Source organism: Schistocerca nitens, chromosome 11, assembly GCF_023898315.1.
Source record: "Schistocerca nitens isolate TAMUIC-IGC-003100 chromosome 11, iqSchNite1.1, whole genome shotgun sequence".
NCBI lineage: Eukaryota > Metazoa > Arthropoda > Insecta > Orthoptera > Acrididae > Schistocerca > Schistocerca nitens.
In genome coordinates this window covers 15352573-15375452 of record NC_064624.1, presented here as the reverse complement: position 1 = coordinate 15375452, position 22880 = coordinate 15352573, and the positions used below count along the sequence as shown (strand labels likewise).

At 43.9% G+C, this 22880-nt stretch overlaps 1 protein-coding gene across 2 annotated transcripts in view; it reads right to left on the bottom strand.

Annotated features, from left to right (window-relative positions):
• Positions 1 to 22880, bottom strand: part of LOC126213041 (poly [ADP-ribose] polymerase tankyrase-1-like) — an 881088-nt gene that overhangs the window by 8057 nt on the left and 850151 nt on the right. For both annotated transcript variants that reach the window (XM_049940614.1, XM_049940615.1), the window contains one exon: positions 9704 to 9829. In XM_049940614.1, coding sequence (XP_049796571.1) covers positions 9704 to 9829 — 126 coding nt within the window. The remainder of the gene's footprint in view (positions 1 to 9703; positions 9830 to 22880) is intronic.

Genomic DNA, 22880 nt, shown 5'->3' with positions numbered 1-22880 from the left:
CAGCCAAGGATTTAATGCAGAAAGTGCAAGACACACAGTGGAGTCTCTGTAGTTCGAGGTGAATGGGACCGGAACCACCTCGAACTGTCAAAAACTCTGACAATCGAAATTTAAAAGGGGAAAAAGAAATATTATGATATTGTAAGTAACACAACTCAAATTTGAACTTTATTAAAATGAAAGTATTTACACACGCATTTGCATTGGCAGAATTATTTATTTAGCCAAGTAATAGTGAAGTGTGTGCTACGTTTGCTCGCGGCAGTGTCGCCTCAGGCTGCTGTTCCACGGAGCACATGGCGGCCTCGAGGGCAGCGCAGCCATCTGTGTGACTCGTCACCGGTGCAGCCGCTGCCTCGTCACCCTAGCACTGCCGTGGAATGTTAACCGTGTCAATTACAGGAGAGTCTGTCACTTCCAACTGTTGATCCGGATTTAACCACTCGCCTCCTTCCACCTCTTCACAGCCTGGCAATCCACTGATTAAATTACACAGTGGCTGATCGTCCTCATCTGCAGAATTTTCAGTTTCTGTGTCTGGCATACTTTCCTGTAGAATTTTCCTCCAGGACTTAGAAATTGTTTGACTATTTTGCTAATCCAGTACACGACGTCCTTCAAAGTCACTTTCTTCAAAGCTCCTACAATGCTTTCGTTGTCTTCGGAATGCAGCATTGAGTGTAGCAATCGCTGTCGACACTTTTTTTAGACATTCCAGAACGCCCTGATCCGTGGGCTGAATGAGACAGGAGACGTTTGGTGGGAAAAACAAGGCGCGGATACCGTCGCACTGCAGTTCTCCTGCACTCGGATATGAGGACGCATTATCCGTGAGCAAAATTGCTTCCCATGGCAGTCCCCTTCCTTTTAAAAAATTCTTGCAGTCAGGTAAAAATGAGTTAAAAAACCAGTTCTTGAAGATTTCCTGATTCGTCCAGGCATTATTCTGGTGTGTATAGACAACCGGAAGAGCTGAGATGGATACATTCTTGAATGCTCTCGGCTTGGCAAACTCCCCAATGACTACTAGTTTTAGTTTGTGGTTTCCAGTTGCATTTGAAGCTGCCATAACTGTGAGCCGCTCTTTCCTTTTCTTTTTGTGCCCAGGAGCAATTTTTTTTCACAAGAAGCAAGTGTTCTCCCTCGTCACATTTTAAAGTTTAGCGCAGTCTCATAAGTTATGATTTTTTTAAACTCTACTTTTTAAACTCTACAATAAATTTTGCAACGGCCTGAGCGTCACCAGAGAGTTTTTCCTCCACATACGTCTAGTTGACGCACTCCATACCTCTTCTTCCACTTTTCGAGCCAGCCCACACTAGCGGCGAACTTGTCATCTCCTCCCTGCAGCTGGCTTCTGAAAAACAAAGCTTTTTCTTGCAAGATTGGGCCAGAAATCAGAGGACCCTTCTCTGTTCTTTATACTTCTTCGACTGAGAGATTCATGTGAGCATTTCTGTGAAGAAAACTGTTCCAATTTAAGTCGCTTTCATCGCCAGTCAGCAACCGTTAACTTCACCTACACCATATTCGAGAGCAAGTTATTTTATTGTTTCTCCTTAGTGCTTCTAATCTTAGATGCAAAGGCACAAATTTCCTCTTTTTCGCTACAGCACTCATCTTTGTAAGGTGTACAACGCAGTCAACAAACAAAACGTCACACAGCACTGTACAGTACAGGTGCTGGGAACTACGGTGGCGTATGAACTCCCCAGTTTTGATCGGTAGCAGCCGGCAGCAGTCGGGGTATTTCGTGCCATACTGACAACAGGTGTTCGTGCAACAGGGCAGCGAGCAAACTGTTGGTGTTGACTGCATTGTCTGCTTTGTCACTGAGCTGTATTCACCCTTTCATTATTTATCATGTCAGTGAAAAAAAGAAAGTAGATCATTGCAACCTCTATTTTTTTCCTTTTTTATTAAAGAGGCTCGGATTATTGGAAACTCGCACTATCGAGACTCTACTGTAGTGTTTCAGTGAAGAATGCATGGGTAATCACAAGTGAGCGTATGAAAAGATTTGCGAGTGCGAAAAGTGTAAAAAAATAACGCAGAAGCAGCCTCGGCAGACAACGCTGGCTTCTCTGATTGCCAAAATTGCGGCGATGAGCATGTGAAGGTAAGTTAAAACAAATGCTACATGCAAAGGAGAAAAAGACGTAGTGGTTACTGCAATAATAAATGTACTTGCAATGGGAGTGGCACTAAAAAATTTAAAAAATGCATTTAAAAGAAAGGAACTACTTTTTCGATTTCGAAGCAGAACAAGATACAGGCATACACATGCCAAACTTTGTGGCTGTGCAAGACTTCAAAGGAAACACATACGAATTTAGAAACAATGAATTTTGCGTATGGTTGCTGTCACACAGTAACAGGGGCTACACGTGTAAAGCACACAATACAAAGACTTATGATATGTACTTTATTTTACAGTATTGTGTAAATAACGGAATTAAGATCAAAACCATTTACCAAGGAACGAAGATTATTGTGCTAAAATCACCTTCCCTAAGGCTCAGAATAACTGAAAGCACAAACCTTACCGTGTTCACTCGAATCTAATCTAAGCCGCACTCGAAAAATGAGACTCTAAATCAACGAAAAATAAATTTCCGAATCTAAGCTGCACCTGAAATTTGGGGTTCTAAATTCAAGGGTACAGAAAAGTTTTAGACCACCCTAACGTGAGACACAATTGAGGCCGAATGGATGAAGATACAGCTACAGTAGTTTGGTCCGAGTCGTAAGCTTAACAGTTAAGCTTTACCAAGTAGCCATTGCTATGTCAATTAATCAAAGTGACAGTCACATTATTTTATCGCCAACCGGTTTCAGCCCACGATGTGGTCATCTTCAGGGCAATTTACACTGTAAAGTTATAATATCAGTAGGTAATCATGTACAAGCAATCGCTGCTATCTCCAAGCAACTATGTTGTCTAAACATTCATTGCTGTGTGTCAGGCATTATACGGATACCATTCCTTTTTCACGTGCTTCGTCTGGTTTGAACAGATTGCTTATTTTGCTTTGATCTGATGAGTGCTGTTCTCTTTGCTATAGGTGTTTAAGTCACTCTAAGCTGAAAATGCATTATTGTACTGTGTCATGAGTGTTTACAACCTGTCCCCCGCTTGCGGCATGGCTTGCTTTTGTGTGCGCTACCGTGGCTTAGAATAAAAAATAAAAGAGGAATTGTCTCATAAGGGAAACATTGAACCTAACTGCTGTAGTCAAACATCAAAAGAAGGAAATGTTCAGCAAAGAGTAAATTGTGTGGTTAAATTCGTTTCCGAATGTACAAAATGCATTGAAGGGTGGAGAAGTTACAATATGTGGCGCAAATGTTGACAGCTAGAACGCAAACGCTAAAAAATTTTACCACTATCACAATTGCTTCTGGCACGGCTGTCCAGTGTGTTATTCGCCCGATACTATCGACAACGGTCAACAATGAAACCATGGATCTCTTAGAACTCACAAGAGTTGAACGCCGGTTGTAACTGTCGAAATATGGAGCTGTAAGTGGAAAAATTCTAAAGAGAACGTAAATGTCATAGAACCCTTGAATCCTAGAGATGTATTTTTCAGTGCAAGAACAAACGCTGCTAAATTCAAGGTTTCAGGCAAGCAGCTGCGATATATAGACATGGGCAGGCTATATACGACAGTGATGTTTTACGACGATTATCTGTTGGTCATCCCGTACAGATAGTGAGGCAAAGAAAATATGACGACGAATGATTTCGTTTTGTTAAATGCAAAGTGCTTCTGCTTCACGGCTTGTACCACTCTGTGCTTCCAGTTGAGCAGGAAAAACTTTTGTTTGCTCTACGTTCGAAAAGTGTCGAAGCAAAGCCTGATGGTAGTTGCAACCATAGTGACGATGGGCGAGCATTTGTACGAACCCTGACAACTATAGAGCTCAACAAAGTCATCGACAAGGCTACACAATACAGGAAATTTATGAGGTGTGGCACTTTGAATAGGAAAGTAATTGACTTTTCACAAACTACGTTAAAACCGTCATGAAGGTCAAACTAGTCCTTGGGAAGGTAATTAGATGTCTAAAGAAGAATACGGACGAATTATCGAGGGAAAGCAAGACATCACGCACGGCTTTAACAATACTGAACCGAACTCTGGCAAGCGGGCTGTGACCCAAATGTGCAGTTCCCTCTGGGGAAAATTCGGACAGAGACAGAACTTGTCAAAAACATAATTTATAGACAACATTGAGCAATGGTATGAGCTCTTACTCGAAATAAAAGACAGACAACTAACGTCATACCGATCAACAAAGGAATAACACAGGTCTGAAGAAAATTATTTTTTGGAAGTTGCTTGAAATTTGATAACTGATGTACTTTTCAATGACAATTTCAAAAATGCAATCCAATTTTTCTCTGTCACGTCAGGTAAAATTTTATTTTATTTATGAATAAGTTCTAAACTACATTTCCCGCACACTTCCACTTCTCTTAAATCTCACAAGTCATTATAATAACGCTTTCGCTTTCTAAGGAAGCTCCTCTTATTGCTTCTCCAGCTGTGGGCTCGTTGAGGATCACCACTTTTTATCACCCTGTAGTAGTCCGCTATCATGTTGACGTTCAATCTTCCTTGATCTATTCTTTCCATTTCTTGGATGTCTTGATGGAATCTTTCGCCCCACTCTTCACTTACATCACCAAGGTTTACAGGGAAGTAGTCAAGACGCGAGTGGAGGAAATGAACTTCAATGCTCACGTTACACCCCAGCTTCTTGAAGTTGTCGAGCATGTCTGCGACAATTGTCTTGTAGTTTGGATCTCTCGTGTTTCATAGGAAACCTGTAACAGCTAATTTAAAAGATGTCCATGCTGTCTTTTCTTATGTTTCCATTTTGTCCACAAACTTGGGATCTGTCATTAGTTTCCTAATGTCTGGTCCGACAGATTCCTTCCTTTAGCTTTGCCTCAGATGAACCAGGAAACTCTCCACAAAGCTATCTGAAGCATTCCCCTTCTTTTGGCAATGCCTTAAATTGTTTCATCAGTCCCAACTTAATGTGAAGTGGTGGAAGGAACACCTTTTTGGGATCCACAAGGCTTTTCCTATCAGTGTTCTTAACCCTTACCTGTAAGGTTTTTCTGAAGGCCCAACCTTTTTTGATGTAGTGTTGCTTTCTATCTCTACTTTCACTTTCACAGAGAAAGCAAGGGAACTTTGTATAGCCCTTTGTTGACCAAATGGCATTGAAATCACTTTTAAATCAGCACGTAAAGTCCATTTGTGGTCTGAATAGCAGTGTTTGCTTAAAGCCAGTTCAAGGCCTGCGTAACATTGTTTTAAGTAAACTGAATGTCCAACTGGTATAGAAGTGTACTTATTGCCATTGTCTAGAAGTACTGCTTTAAGGCTTCTTTTTTAAGAATCAATAAAAAGTCTCCACTCATCAGGAGCATATTCTATTTTGAAAAGGGCCTTAAGTCCAGGAACACCACTGCAAAACACCAGGTCACCTTCTTGAGGAAAAAAAGATACAAACTCCTTTTCCCTCGATCAATACCAAGAAAAGGATCTACCCAGTGCCAATATATGTTTATCTTTCAATCTAGATCCTAAAACATCTGCCGATTTTATAGAAAGGCCTAGGTCTAAATCGTTCAGTTCAGTTTGTGAGAACGGAATGGGATCGGTTGTGCCAGAATCATTGCAATCTCTATCTTCTTGCGCTGCAAGAACAAAAATAGCAGTCTTCACTACGATTTTTGGGCTCCTCCAAACCATTGGTATTCCATAATGTACGGACTGCTTTTTACATTGAAACCATTGCCTCAGTTCTTCAACACACACTGAACAAACTTTGTGTCGGGCCCAAGGCTTATCTTGATCACCTAATTTTATACCAAAATAGGCGAAATATACCTTTTCAACAAAATCGGAAATGTTTCTTTGTTGCTTTTTAACGGTATAGTTACCACAAATGTAGCACAAGCAATGTGGCGAATTTATACATCCTCTGGTAGCCACTGTCCATAAAACAACTTCACAGCACAAGGTAACAGTCACTACTTTAAAGCATCAGCAACAACAACACGTGAACAGCACAGAGTGAAGAGGTACTGTGAACTGGAGGACAACAGCAGAAGCTCACTGCTCGGCGATGGCGGGGGAAGGGGCAGTGCAGCAGACAGGCACTGACATGAAAATACTGCTGGTTTCTCCTGATTACTCCTTATTTTGCGTATATTAAGTATAAAAATGGCTAAATGACAGTTTATGGAGACCCTAAAAACCAAAATTCAAACTCACTAGAGTGCTGAAATATCGAAAAAAGCTAAAACTAGAGAAGACGTTTGCGAAATAACTGTACGTGATGGAATTTTTTCACAAATTTTCCTGAAATCACACCTGTGTAATCCAAGTTATATATCAGTACAATGTCTAAGATTGTACAAGTACCAACCTATTTGTGTCCGTCCACCTTCACCACTTCCTACACTAGAATGAGGCCGTATGATATGCTCGATAGATTAGGTCATAAAATTGTGTCCTACGACACCGACACTGTTGTTTATATCGACAATGGTGCGAATACTGTAGAAACAGGTTGCACACTTTGTGAATTGACTGACGAGTTTGGTAAAGATGATTACAGTATTGAATGGACAGGAACAGGACCAAAAAGTTGTGCATACAAAATGTACAGAGGTAAACAGACTACCAAAATTACAAGGCTTCACTCTTAACTACTGCAGTGCTAAAGGTTTTGAATATGGAAACAATTGCCGAGCTGGTACATGGTTCACAAGACAAAGTCATAATAACCAATGATATGATAACCACACACAAGAAAACAACGAACTTTGTAAGTACAGCTATAGGTAAGGAATTTAACTGTATCTACGATAAGCTTATGGCTTTAGAAGAATAAAGAACGATCGATACACTTCCCTGGGGTTATCAATTAATAATGAAATAAAATCTACATGTATAAATAGAATACAGGTATGCTTTCCGCGAGATTACAGAATGCATTGATGATACTGAGTGTTGGTACAGATTGTTGCTGGATGATAAAATATAGGTAACTGAAGAGACACCTATCAACCAGTAAATAATTGAGGTGACTTGTAAGCACATCACAACTGTCTGATTTTAAAGGGTGGACACCCTCTAAAATTTTCGCGTGTTATTGCAGAAAGTCGTTGCAAATATGTGTTCGCAAGAAAGTCGTAGCTAAACAGCGTCCACAAAAAAGTGCCTACTGAGCGACGACTGAGCGCTGCTTGGATATCTCAAGAAAGTGGCCGCAAAATGTCGTTGCAGAAAGGTGGCTGCCGTCTTTCCGTCTAAAAGATGCGGGTTCGTGCCATACCGCTGCCCTTACTTAAAATTCCCAAGGTTTCCCAAAAAAGTGGCTGCCAAACAGGGGCTGCCATCTTCTGCTCTGCGCAAAAAGACTTGTTCAAAGGGACGACCACTTTTACGCAAAATGTTTTAAAATCTGCAGTGATAAGATGTGGAAAATTTTTATGCGGAAACTGTGTAAATATTTTTACGTGGAAAACATGTGGAAATGATGAAAATAGTCTTATCGATACAGTTTTCTTTAAGACGAACAGCGAATTATTAAAAAGGAAATTGGAAATATTTAACAGAAAATGAAAGTGGAAATTTAAAAAGACAAAAATATTTTTTCAAAATATATGAAGAAATGTTGTTTCAGAATATACATAATGGAAACATTTTTTCAGAAAAAACATTGGTGGAAACAGTTTTCAGAAAAAACCTTCGTAGAAACATTTTTTCAGAAAAAACATTGGTGGAAACAGTTTTCAGAAAAAACCTTCGTAGAAACATTTTGTCAGAAAAAACATTGGTGGAAACATTATGTCAGAAAAAACATTGGAAACATTTTGTCAGAAAAAACATTGGTGGAAACATTTTGTCAGAAAAAACATTGGTGGAAACATTTTGTCAGAAAAAACCTTCGTGGAAACATTTTTTCAGAAAAAAACCTCCTTCGTGGAAACATTTTTTCAGAAAAAAACCTCCTTCGTGGAAACATTTTTTCAGAAAAAACCTTTGTGGAACCATTTTTTCAGAAAAAACCATTGTGGAAATATTTTTTCAGAAAAAAACACTTTAAATATTTTCTAGTCAAAAACACGTCGAAATATTTTCAAGTCAAAAACATGTGGTGTCCCATACCAATGCCTATACCACTGGCATAGTTTGAAACAGTGCTATAAAACTGAAAGAAATCAGGCAACGAAATTTCAAATAAAGCATTGACTCGACAATGGACAGTGAACTGCAGGTTTGTAGGTGAGACAAACTTGTCCCATCATTCAGTAAGGAATTTGTTTTTAACATCAACCATTCCTGATCTGAAGATAAAGTGGATAAAAGAGGGAATAAGAGGGAATTGTAAGTGCCACGAGAGGTATATCAAGATTAACTACTAGCAGTGCAGATTAAAAATGCGTGCCGGGCCGAGACTAGCTTGGGAACTTTTCCTTTCACGGAGAAGTGCTCTACCATGAGCTACCAAAACACGACTCGCACCCCGTCCTCACAGCTTTACTTCCGCCAGTACCTCGTCTCCTACCTTCCAAATTCTGCACACTCCTCTGCAGAGTGAAAATCTCACTCTGGTAATATCAATGCCTTAACGCAGCAGTACACAATTATGTCGAGTGTTAATCTGGTCGGTAAATTGGTTGGAAATCTATTTATTGTGCTGCGACAAGTTGGAGGTGCTCTGCCCCCTACGATTCTTTCTCGTGTGCGCCATGTTCAAAGGGCAGTAGGCAGTAGTTACCTCAAAGCAAACGAGAGCAGGAAAATAGGCGTAAGAGAACCACAGCTGTAGTATGAGCACTGCTTCTCACCAATGGCTGGTTGAAGCAAGTTTCTTTTGATCGTTCCTGGTCTGCGTATAAAAATCATACTCCTCAGAGCAAACTATCCCTCCTGAAAGGAGTGCGACATTGTGATTTGTATCATTGGAAAATTCAGCCTCTAGATGTTTTGTTTGCTCCGTGCCTATAAAACATTATCGCACTATGTGCACGTGCACCTCGAAGGAAGTCCAGTTTCATGGTAAGGTCCACGACAGTGTTCACCTCCGATCTTGGTGTGAAGCTTTGTGACCACCGGGACGCGCTGTTTTTCAGTTGCTGCTTTTGGTTCAAGTTAATTATCTGTCCTGCTCTGATGTCGACGATGTCTATTTTGTTATGTGTAATACGTGTGTCTCGTAGGAGGTTTATATCTGTACCTCTTGAACACTCACTTTCTGTACCCCTCCTCATGGTGAAACATTAGCAGCTAATATTTTCCCCATCAGAACTGTTAATAATATCCAATGAGCCTCACTGAAGACTGAATGTGAGATCTCGCACTCAAGAGGTTCCCTGTGAGAACTTCCACACAGTTGTATACTCATTCACGTGACATGTAGGTTTCATTGAATAACAATGCACTGACACTGTGGCTCCGAACTCACTTCCTTCAGAACTAATTTCTAAGATGCGTAAACACCATCAAGAGCAGCAGTTACACTGAACACACCTATTAAACGAAGAAATAATTTTTCCTGACAACTGTAAGTTCAGCTTTATCGAAAATTTCGAAAATGCTTAAATTAGACGTTTTTAGTGTAACATTTGGTTGACGCGGCACTGAGTGTACAAGTCGGCAGCACTCACCGCAGGCGAGAGACGGCCGCGTCGTCTGGAGGCGGCGGAGTGTGGCGGGCAGCCGCGGCAGGAGAGCGTCCGGGGTCGCCGAGTGGCCGCGTGGCAGTGCTGGGACTGCTGGAGCCACGGCCCGCGCTGCAAACAGGGGGCGGCTGTTCAGAGTGGGGCACAAACCACAGCCCGAACGTAGGGGACAGCGACTGTGCTGCACTGACAGCACAACTGCCGGGCAGAGTTTTGGAAACAGTTGAAGTCAGGTAGCTCTTGCTTCTGAGGTTATTTGGAACCTAATGTATCGAAGCTGAATATCACTAACAGGGAGGAGGAGGGGAGCGGGGGGGGGGGGGGCATAGGGAAAAAATCGGCCAAGTTCACTTATCAATTTACAAGGGTCATTCATTATGTAATGCCCCACTTTTTTTCCCTCATAACGAACTTATTGTGAAGGGTCAGAATTTGGTGACATAAATCGACACGTCTAGCCTGTGTCCACTGTAAGACTGACACACTCCTCCTCTTCAAAGTTGTGTTACCCGTGGAAAATCTTTAAGCGGCCCAAAGAGATGGGAGTCCGAGGGTGCCAGGTCCGGACTGTAGCGTGGATGGGGCAATGCGTTCCCGGGCTCTCGGACTTTTGTGTGGGCGTGCTTTATCGTAATAAATCGAGATTTCTGCTGGATTCTTGTCCGACTGAACACGTCGGAAACGGTTCTCGTGTTCGAGTCTTCTCATATGGACCTGAATTGATGGTTGACCCTCTTCCCATCACATCCACAGGAAAGACGCCATCACAATCCCACAAGACTGTCACCGTGACTTTTCCAGCAGAGGGGGTCGTCTCTAATTTCTTGTTTCATCACGAATGAGAGCGACGCCATTCAATGGCCTGCCTTTTTGTTTCTTCCACAAAGTGGTGCTCCCAGCTTTCGTCCCCCGTAACAATCCGTAAGAGAAAGGCATCTCTGTCGGTCTCAAAACGCTCTAATAGTTCAGATGAAATGGCCCTTCTTTGCATGGTGTATCCCCCAGTGAGCATTAGTTGAATCCATCGTGAGCACCACTATCTGAATAGCCGAGAGCCCTGATCATTGCAGACGCACTTTCAATTCTGACCGACAACTGTAGAGCCAATTGTCAAGTTTTGATGCACCGGTCGGCACGAATAATGGCATCTGCACGATTCAGCATTTTTAAAAATTTAAGGCATTACTTATTGAACAACCCTCGTACAATGAAAAACACATGAAGTTTGTCACAGATACACAGGAGTTGTTTGATAAACTGCCATTTTGATTAACAGTCGATAACTAACATGCAGTATTTTTTATACCTGAGGGAATGAAGGAGATGATGGCCAGGAATTACAACAGCTATACTCTAAAACTTACAAAGAGTTTTTTCAAAATTTGCTTCTGACTAAAGCAGACAGAACCATATATGCATGTAATGTCTCTTGAAAGCAGAGGTGATGTACTTCTTCCTCGAACATCAATTTTTATGTTAAATTAAGCTGGACAAAACAGACAGAAGATTCCAGTTCAGGCTACCGCTGGAAGAAAAAATGGATTACACAGGATAGGCAATATTGTTTCACGAACAATGTTTAGAAATTGTTGAGTTAACAGTAGTGTAACACATTCAAGAAACTCCAAAAAGAAAAAGACTTAATATGAAGCATATGAATCTGAGAGACAGAGGGTAACAAATAATACTTGTAACTAAGCGTCACACCAATACTGACGGTGTGGAACATGCTAGAGACACAAATAGACAGCTAGGAAATGTAATCTGCCGCACCCTAGTGCAAGGGAACTCGTGCGATTCACTGGAGTGGCCTTCGGTGATGCCGGAGAGAATTGCAGCCCTGGCAAAGGGGTAGACATTTGACACCTGCCCCTCCAGCATCAAGTACAGTGAGGTAACTAGAGCACACCATACCTGTGTGTTTCGTAGAAAGGAAACCATGGCACATAATCTGGGTGATGGCTGAACAGACGAGAATGTGATTGTAAGGCCCAGCATTGTGTGTGACCACGGTACTGTGCTGACTGAATTACTGTCTCCGCTCACAACATCTTCTGTACTGGATGGCTCTGAGCACTATGGGACTTAACATATGTGGGCATCAGTCCCCTAGAACTTAGAACTACTTAAACCTAACTAACCTAAGGGCATCACACACATCCATGCCCGAGGCAGGATTCGAACCTGCAACCGTAGCAGTCGCGAGGTTCCGGACTGAGCGCCTAGAAACGCTAGACCACCGCAGACTGCTCTGTACTGGATATCTGACTGGATGGTTATTGGTAAGTCAGAACGATAAAAGGGAAAGGCTAATAAACGTAAAAAAGCAGTCGTGTCGTCAATGGTATAAACAAAATTAGTGCAGTCAGCAAGAGAGCGACCCCATGGCTATGCTAGAGGCAGGAAATATCCCACGTCTGAAGTAGCAGGGGCAAGACTACCTGCTATTTGAAAACGTTCAACCGCTAGAATGTAGAAGTGCATATGGCAAAAGGAGACTAACAAATTCTAAAAAGTGAAAAAAAGAGTAAAAAGGGGAAGAAAAGAGGATCTTGGCCAAGGAGGGGAGTCTGGTATCTCCAAACACAGCTTACAGTGGGAGATACCCCAACCCTCACTGCCATGCCCCAACACCAAAGTGAGATTAAAAACCTTAAAATTGAGTATAAAAACCATTCTCCCGGCCGAAACTTAGAACCAGTTCGACTATCCAGAAATCCTCAGCCAACATTAAAGGTAAAGCGCGGGGAAATCTGTACTTAGTACGCAGAGCCAAATGAAGGGGCATTCCACCAAAATGTGGGTTACTCAGTGGAAGGCTCCACGACCACAAAGTGAGGGTGGCTCATTACGCAAAAGAAAACCGTGGGTCAGTCTGGTATGACCGATGCGGAGACAACACAGTGTGGTTGAGTCCTTTTGGGAGAGGTGGAAGGAAGCTGCTCCCCCAGCCAAACGATCAGCAAGCTCATTACCTGGGATACCCACATCACCAGGGACCCAAAGGAAGTCAGTGGAACAAGCAGCACAGTGAAGATCAGGGAGATGGATGGCCGAGACCAAGGGATGGCAGGAAAAACACTGGTCAACAGCCACAAGGCCACTCATTGAGACCGTACATAACAACATGCGGTTGTGCTGGGACAGTTTAATAAAGGTAAGGGCCTGAGAAATCGCCATCAATTTCACAGTAAACACCCCGCATGTAGGTGGCAGCAGATGATTTTCCGTGCGAACAGAGGTCATGAAGGCATATCCCACACAATCAACAAATTTAGAGCCATCGGTGTAAAAAACAACAACATCCCGAAACTCCCATAAAATTTGGCGGAAAAAGGAACGGAACACCATGGGGGGGGATGGACTCTTTTGGGCCTCGGTACAGATCCATCCGAATTCGGGGCAGAAGAAATAACCAAGAGGGGGTGGTAGGAAGGGAGCATGGAAAACAGAACAAAGAAGGAGGCTGAAAATCAAGGCGAAGAGACGCAAGGTGGATCCCAACCGGTAAACCCGCCCGAGGGCGGGAATAAGATGGGCGACATCCATGGTCTGGGAACAGGATAGAAAAGGAAGGATGAGTGGGAGAGGAACGGACAGCGATTGCATAAGAAACCAGAAGCTGGCACCACCAAACAGAAAGGGGGGATCCCAGCTTCAACCAGGAGACTATCAACACGGCTAGTAGGGAAGGCAACTGTGGCCAAACGGATACTGCAATGGTGGACCGGATCCTGCAGGCGCAGTGTGGAAGGAGCAGCCGAACCATAAACTTGACAACATAGTCCAAGCGAGACAGCACTAAAGCACGATAAAGGCGGATAAGGATGGAGCTGTCAGCCCCCTAAGAGTTGTGGGCAAGGAAGTGAAGGACTGAGTTTACGGAAACATCCTTCAGAAGTCTGATATGAGGCAGCCAAGTGAGCTTGTTGTCGAAAAGACGACCAGGGAAACGAAACTGTGGGACCACAGGTAGTCGTTGAGCATCGAGATAGAGCTCTGGATCAGGGTGGATCGTAATACGGCGACAGAAGTGGACCACCCCCAATTTTAAAGGAGAGAACTGAAACTCGTGTGAGAGTGTCAATGCAGAGGCATGCCGTATAGCTCCCTGGAACTGTTGCTCTGCAGAGGCCATCGAAGAGGAACTAACCCAAATGCAGAAGTCCACATACAGAGCAGGGGCAACCTAAGGACCGACAGAGGCCGCAAGTCCATAGATAGCAATGAGGAAAAGAAGTACACTCAATACAGAACCCTGTGGGATGCCAGTCTCCTGGGTCCATGGAGAACTAAGAATAGTACCAACCCGAACCCACGACCAGTAGAACAGGAACGGGCGGATAAAAATCGGGAGTGGACCCCACTGCTAAAGTGTAAGGAAGATGTGATGGCGTCAAGCCGTGTCATAACCCTTGCGAAGGTCGAAAAATACTGCAACCAAATGGCGGTGCTGTGAAAAAGACTGTCAAACTGGGGATTCCAAGCTTAGTAAGTAAATGATCGATCAGAGACCATCCCTCTCGGAAGCCACACTGGTAATGGGACAATAGATTCCAAGATTCGAGGACCCAATTGAGCCGACGGGCTACCATCAGTTCAAATAACTTGCAAACAATATTTGTCAGAATAATTGGCCGATAGCTTACGACAAACAAAACCATGATGCTATCCCTCCACTGAGAAGGAAAGTCACCCTGGAGCCAAATAGGGTTAAAAACCGGACAAGATGTTGCTGTTACGGAGCACTGAGATGTTTAAGCAGTTGGTTATGAATGGAGTCTGGGCCAGGAGCTGTATCATGAGAAGAAGAAAATGTGAAAAGATATTCCCATTGTAAAAGGTTCATTGTAAGATTCTGACTGACAACGGGTAAAATGTAAGGCGAAACCTTCGGACCACTGTTTCTGGTGAAGGAAAGATGCCGGATAGGAGGTTGATGATGATGCTGTTGCAAAATGGGTCGCCAGAAGTTCCGCGAGAATCAGTGGGTCCGTACAAAGACCATCCGGGACCACCTCTGAGGGTGGTCTACCAGTGGCAACCTTGGAGAGAGCGAAGTGTAGCCCATACCCGTGACATAGGGACAGTAGAAGCGAGGGAAGAAACAAAGCATTCCCAGCACATCCGTTTGCTCTGTTTGATTAAGTAACGAGCTTTAGCACGAAGGCGTTTAAAGGTAATAAGGCTGGCAAAGGATGGGTGTCTCTTAAGGTGTTGCAAAGCTCGACGGCAATCATGAATGGCAATGGCAATTGCCGTACTTCACCACGGGACTTGCCGGCGGCGAAATGGTCCAGATGAGCGAGGTACAGCAAGGCTAGCAGCGCGAACTATCACATCAGACTTGTCACGTATGACGTTATCAATACAACATGACAGAGGGAGAAAACACAACCTGTGCAGTGTATAGACGCCAATCGGCACGTTGGGTAGCCTGCCCATCGGGGAGCGGGAAGGGAGCGACAGAATCAATGGGAAATGGTCACAAACACAAAGGTCGTCGTGTGGCGACCAATGTAATGAAGGGAAGAGGGAGGGAGAAGAAAGAGAAAGATCGATGGCAGAAAAGGTACCATGACTGGCACTGAAATGAATAGGGGAGCCATCATTAAGAAGGCACAAGTCGTGGTCTGCAAGAAACTGGTGTATGAGAAGACCTCGTCTAGATGGAAATGCACTGCCCCAAAGGGAAGACGAGCATTAAAATCCCCGAGAAGGAGGAAGGGAGGAACAAGTTGCAGAGGAAGGGCTGTTATGTCAGAAGGTGTAGGTGTCCTGTCAGGAGGGAGATAAAGATTGCAAACCGTCCAGGTGGACCCTATCAGCAACCGCTTCCAACGTCGTTTGAAGAGGAATCCATGTGCTAGCAACGTCTGTACGGACCAACGTACAAATGCCACCAGTGGCCCACACGGGGCCGACCCGATTTCGACCGAAAACACGGAACCCACAGAAGGTTTGTGAGTGATCATCAGTAAAATGATATTCCTGTAGAACCAAACAAGCTCCAGAGTACGACGAAATAACGGATTTCAAATCCCGGAAAGTGATGGTAATACCCATTACAATTCCATTGGATAACCATAGAACAATGATTCAAATGGGGGTTGAACAGGCCAGTCACCGTTACCGACTAGGAGGGGGCCACATCCATGAACAACAAGTCAGAACTGGGTTGCGAAGCCAAGGATGGGACCTCTGGTGACACCAAAGGCTCCTTGTCCCGGGACTTATGTTTATTCCTCTTTTCTGTTTGAGATCGAGGAGAGCTGTGTGGCATAAAGGAGCCAGCTGCAGCAAGATTGGGAACAGAACGATCGGGCAACCTGAGGGCCCCACAGACCGTGGTTCTCGCAGTCATCTCGTGGCAGCATTGGTCGCGTGGCAGCATAATTTTGGCCTGGAAGGTGCCGGGAAGGGATATCCCAGGAGGGGCGCCCTTGAGCGGCAGACTGCGAAGAAGTGGGACACTTCTCTGGCTGGAGAGGGGGGAACAGTGCATGGAGGAGAAGGTGTGGGAGCCACAAGGGAGGGGGCCGAGGAGAGGGATTCGGGACTGGGGTAAGGAAGGGTGAGGAAGGGGTGAAAATGGAACTAAAGCAGAACTAGCATCATGGACACTGGGTGAAGACATGCTTACTTCTTACGAGCCTCAGTGTCGTTTAAACGATCAACGAACTTATACACCTGTATCTTCTTTTCCTTCTTATATACTAGGCAATCTGGTGAATGTGGAGAATGATTGCCATGACAATCCACACAGGAGGGGGAACACACAAACTTCTCTCATGGAGTGGACATCCAGTCACCACAGAGAGGGGCCTGCGAACAGCAGGAAGACGTGTCCAAAACACAAGTACTTAAAACACCACATAGGAGGTGGTATGTACGGCTTCACACCAAATCTATAAATAATAATATTTATGCCACATCAATAACCCATAATCTTTACTTTCTCAGGGAGGGTATCCCCTTCAAAGGCCAGGACAAAGGCACCAGTATCAATGCCATTGTCCTTCGGACCCTTCTGAACATGCCGAACAAAGTGAACACCCCACCGTTCAAGATTGTTCCGAAGCTCCTCATCAGTTTGAAGGATGAAGTCCCTGTGAAAAATCACACCTTGAGCCATATTTAGAGACTGGTGGGGGGGGGGGGGTAATGGACACAGGAATTGTGCCAAGATGGTTACAGGCACGAAGGGCCACGGACTGGGCAGCTGAAGCGGTTTTGATCAGCAACAAACCCGACCGCACCTTGCTCAGGGAGTCCACTTCCCCAAATTTGTCTTCAATGTGTTCCACAAAAATAAAGGTATGGCATTGCTGAAAGTATCCCCGTCAGTCCTGGTGCAAACCAGATAACGGGGAAAAGGTTTCGCCCCTAGCCGATGGGTCTGATCTTCCTCCAAGGGTGTAGCCACGGGAGGGATGGCCGAAGGGGCAGGAGAAGCAGCACTAAAAGAATCAGTTCCACAGAGAGAGACGGCCGCAAAAGAATGGCCTGAGTTCTGGATCTGTATGCAGTGTCCACCCTGATACCACCCACTCCAATCAGGGGCTCTCCTCACGTGTGCCACCCAGCCACAGCGAGAGCTGTCTGGCACGCCAGCCATTGCCGGGAGATCCAATGCTCCAGGACGACAAGCTACGACTGCTAGCCTTACCTGAGGTGGTCACAGCACAGGTATCAGAAGTGTGATCCCTGTGTGTTCAGGGGGCTCAACCAAAAGGGTACATAGCGACCCCACCACACGGGCTGGCTACCGTGCTGGCTATGCACCCTAGCATCAGACAACGACGTGAAAGAAAAGGTGGAATGTACTAGGAGGGCGCACGTCGGAGACACTAGGTAAGGTGCACTTACCCAAATGGCTCACACGACGCAATAGAAATTTAGTAATGGAGGCCAATCCCCAGAGGGGGACCAGGGAATGCCAAAAGGATGAGGTGATTACGCTACAAAGCCAAATTACAAAACCAACATAACCAGGAGGATAGCGGGGCCAACATAAGCAAGGACACCAAGAGAGGGAGAGGAGGGGACAAAGGAGCAAGGAGAGGAAAGGAGGGTAAGGGCAAGGAAATGCAGCCCTGGAAAGAAGAAAGACTGCACTAGCTTGGTGCCCCGTGCTCACCACACACGTACTCACGAAAGAATCGTGGGGGTATCATACTGGAAATCATACCCTGCTCTTTGGAGCTCACGGTCTAGGAGTATCGTCTTTAATTAGCAATCAAAAACGTCCTCTGTGCTGGGTTCAAAGCCTGCCACCGCTTACATTTCGAATAAAAATCGTCAGCGTTGGCAGCTGAAGACTTCCGGCTTAAGATTTCACCATTACGCAGTCAACAGCTTTGTCAAAAGTGGGTGGAGGAGCAGACAGGTTCAGGGCACTCTTACCATTGGGTTTGGAAGCTTCCACTTAAGGCAAATGAATCGGCAGTGATCAAGTGGCCGGTAACTGACAAAAGTATCATCATGATCTTGGCAAGAGATTCCTGACTAGTGCCTATTTGGATACCTGGGGGAGACTGCCAGGAGTGACATGACCATGAGAAAAAGATTGAATGACCAACAAAAGGATGACATTATACAAAGATTGAATGACCAACGAAAGGATGACATTATACGAGTCGAGACGTGGAACATAATGAGTTTGAATGCAATAGGAAAGCCAGACAATAACAAAAGGGAAATGCTAAATCTCGATCTGGATACGGTGGTGGTCACTGAGGTGAAATGGAAAGAAGCCAAGGACTTCTGGCCAGAAGTGAATAGGTTAATATCCACAGCAGCAGAAAATGGCAGAACAGGAGTAGGATTCATTATGAACAGGAAGGTAGGGCAGACAGTGAGCTACTGTCAACAGTTCGGTGACAGGGTTGTTCCCAACAGAAGCGACAGGAAACAAACACCAGCATAGACAATGATAGTTAAGGTATACATGCCGACATCACAAGTTGACAATGAAGTTGTAGGAAAACTATATGATGATACTCAACACTTAATCCAGTATGTAGAGGGAGATGAAAATCTAATAGTCAGGGGGGGGGGGACACAAAAATGCAGTTGTAGGGGAAAGAGTAAAAGAAAGTGTTACAGGAGAAGATCGACTTGGTACTAGGAATGAGAGAGAAGAAAGACTAGTTGAGACGTACAATAAACTTCAGCTAGCAATAGCAAATACTCTCTTTGAGACTCACAAGAAGAAAAACTAGTTGAGATGTACAATAAACTTCAGCTAGCAATAGCAAATACTCTCTTTGAGACTCACAAAAGGAGGAGGTACACTTGGAAAAGGATGCGAGATATGTGAAGATTTCAGTTACATACCATCATCTTCAGGCAGAGATTCAGAAATCAGATACTGGACTGTAAGGTGTACACAGAAGCAGATACGGATGCAGATCACAATTTAGTAGTGATGTGTAGGCTGAAGTTTAAGAGACTTAGTCAGAAAGAATCGGTGTGCAAAGAAGTGGGATATAGTAGTACTAAGGGATGAAGAGTCTCTGTGGTTATAGATACTACCATAATGAACGGCTCAGGAGGTAGCATAGTTGAAGAGGAATGGATATCTCTTCAAATAATCACAGAGGCTGGAAAGGTAGAAAGCAGCTAATTGTAAAGAAACCGAGGGCAACAGAAGAAATCAGTTGATGAATGAAGAAGTACATAAATGCTCAGGGAAATTCAGAAATACAGACATACAAGTCACTTAAAAATGAGAAATAGGAAGTGCACAGAAGCTAAGGCAATATGACCACAAAAAGAGAAGAAATCTGAAAGGAAATGGTTGTTGGGAGCACTCAACATATAGAAAAGCCAAACAAAATTTGGTGAAATTAAAAGCACAGAAGGTAACATTAAGACTGCGACTGTTAAATGCACAGAAGAGAGCAGTTAGTAGGAAATTCCTGTATGATGGGGAAGACTTGGCTAATGTCGTAATAGAAGGAGAAACAGGAGTTGATATGGAGAAGATATGTGGTGTAGTATTAGAATCAGAATTTAAAGAGCTTCAGAAAATTTAATATTAAATAAGGCAGAAGGGAGATACAACATTCCATAAGATTTTCTAAAATGATTGGGGAAGTGGTAACAAAGTAACTATTCATGTTAGTGTGTAGAATGTCAGTCTGGCAATGTACCAACTGACTTCCAGAAAAAGATCATCCACACAACTGCAAAGATTGCGACAGTTGACAAGTGCGAGAATTACCACATCATCAGTTTACCAGCTCGTGCATCCAAGTTGCTGAGAAGAATAATTTACAGAAGAACGGAAAAGAAAATTGAAGTTCTGTTAAGCGTCAATTGAATTGACTTTAGGGAAGGTAGAAGCACTAGAGGCAGTTCTGATGTTGCTGTTGACAATGGAAGCACAACTGAAGAAACATCAAAGCATGTTCATACGATCTGTCGACCTGGAAAATGTGTTCGACAATATTAACTTGTCGAATATGTACGAAAAAAACTTGTCGAATATGTACGAAACCCTCAGAAAATTAAGGGTAAGCTGTAATAAGACTCATAATATTCAATATGTACAAGAACCAAGAGGGAACAATGAGACTGGAAGACCAAGAACAGAGTGCTCGGATTAAAAAGTGTGGAAGACAGGGACACAGTCGCTCTCCCCTACTGTTCGATCTATACACCAAAGAAGCAATGACAGAAATAAATGGAAGGTTTAAGAGTGGAATTAAAATTCAAGATGAAGTGGTATCAATGATAAGATCCACTGATGACATAGCTATCCTTAGTGAAAGTTAGGAAGAATTACAGGGCATGCTGAATGGAATGAACAGGCTAATGAATACGGAATATGGATTGAGATTAAATCAAAGGGAGATAAACTTAATGATAAGTAGCAAAAATGAGAACAGTGATGAACTTATCAGGATTGATGAGCACAAAGTAAATGTAGTTAAGAAGTCCTGCTACCTACACAGCAAAATAACCGCTGAGCAATGAGTGCATCAAGAAACAGTACCATAGGTAAAATGGCATTTCTGGCCGAGAGAAGTCTACTAGTATCAAACACGGGTGTTAACTTGAGGAAGAAATTTGTGGAATTGTACGTTTGGAGCACAACATTTTATGGTAGTGAAACATGAACTGTAGAAAACTGGGAAGAGAAGAGAATGGAAGCATTTGAGATGTGGTGCTACAAAGAACATTGAAAATTAGGTGGACTGGTAAGGTCATCAATGAGGGGATCTCTCCACAGAATTGGCAAGGAAAGGAATACATGGAAAACATTGAGAAGAGCAAGGGATAAGATGATAGGTCATCTGTTAAAACTTAAATTGTGCTACAAAGCTAAACAGAGCCAACACTGTAGAGGAAGACAGAGATTGAAACATCCAGAAAATAACTGAGCACCTAGGTTGCAGGTGCTACGGTCAGAAGAGTGATGGAAAAAATAAGAAAAGATGAGGAACAGCAGCTTGCTACGAATGTAGAGAAATGTAAGTTAATGCGGATGAGTAGCAAAAATATCGTATCAATATTGACGTTGTGGGAGATATATCAGACTCCAACAGACGGGATATGAAATGAAATCTGCTGTACCCTAGTAGAGGAAAACGTGGTGGGATTCACTGAGTGGCCTCTGGTAATGCCATAGACGATTTGAAGCAAGATAGGACATACATTTGGCACCCGCTCCTGCAGCATGCACTGCAACGAGTTAAAAGTACACACCGTTCCTGCATGTTTGTAAGGGGGAACGTGCAGCACATATTCCAGGCGTTGTCTGAACAGAGGGGAGAAGGAAATGTGACTGGAAGGCCCAGCATTGTGTGCGACCATGTTGTCTTGTTTACTGCATTATTCTTTTGTTCTTTGGTTCAAGTGGCTCTCAGCACTATGGGACTGAACATCTTAGGTCATCAGTCCCCTTGACTTAGAACTACTCGAACCCAACTAACCGAATGACATCACACACATCCACGCCCGAGGCAAGATTCCAACCTGCGACCGCAGCAGCAGGGCAGTTCTGTTGTTTGGTCACGGTGTGTCTGGGGAGCCCCTGTGCTTAGACCATGTTGTTTACTGCACACACAACCATATGCTACTATCTGGAGCCTGGCAGATTTCATGTGGTGTGCCTTTTAAGTTATACCACCACTGTACTGTTTGGGGGTAGCAAAATTAGTTTTGTACTGAAGTTGCTGGCCTATTGCAGACATATACTGAGGAAATGGAAGCGAATTACTGCCGTACTGTCCTATACCGTGTGACACACGATGTGGCATTGTGGCGGTGACACCAGATCTTGATTACCCTGACTGACACTTTTGAGTAGCCATTCTGTGCTTGTGGGACAGACCTTTAACGCGATCATCAGTACTGCTCCAAGGCCGTCACCTAAGTCAGCACCTTACGGGATGTTCGAGCAGCAGCTGGCAGTCGCAGCTTTCACAATCAACCTGTGCCCAGGTCTGGCTGTCAACTCTGGAGAGCCGCCTCGGCCGCTGAATGCACACTGTGAGGCGTCAGTGTGGCACTCGTGTTGCGACAGTAGTATGCTTTACTATGCCTAGAAGGTAGGGCAGGTCAGTATCTGCCACACGGCTACAAGAGAAATGTGAAACTGAGTATGTTGCTGTCTTCCTCGACGTGTCGCACCATTCTAAAATCTTTCTGGTGCTGAGCAACATACATAATAATCCTCAACTTCTCATTATGCAGCATGATGCCAGTTGGAGCTATCATACTGTCAACTGCAGCAGTGGCACCGGACACTGATGGCTACTTTTAGTAAAGCTGCCCCACATCACAGCACGAGCATTCATCTGGTCGGCTACAATCTGCACCCGTCACTGTGTCCGTTTTGTGCCCACAGCAGTACTCTCACTTGCTAGGTACACTATCAAAGGATCTCTTGTTCAAAGGTTTGATGCCAAAATCTACACGAGTGGGCTCTACACATGCTGTATAAGAGAACTAATCACATGTAGACAGATTCCTTAACCACTGAAATTATCCCCTCTATGATTTGTTTACTTAACATAACTGCTAACAAAAAGAACTGAATATGAAGCTTTGATAAACCAGTCATGACAGGACAATGACCACATTGTGAGCTATAAGGAGAGACAGTCACAAAAAAAACACACACACACACACACACACACACACACACACA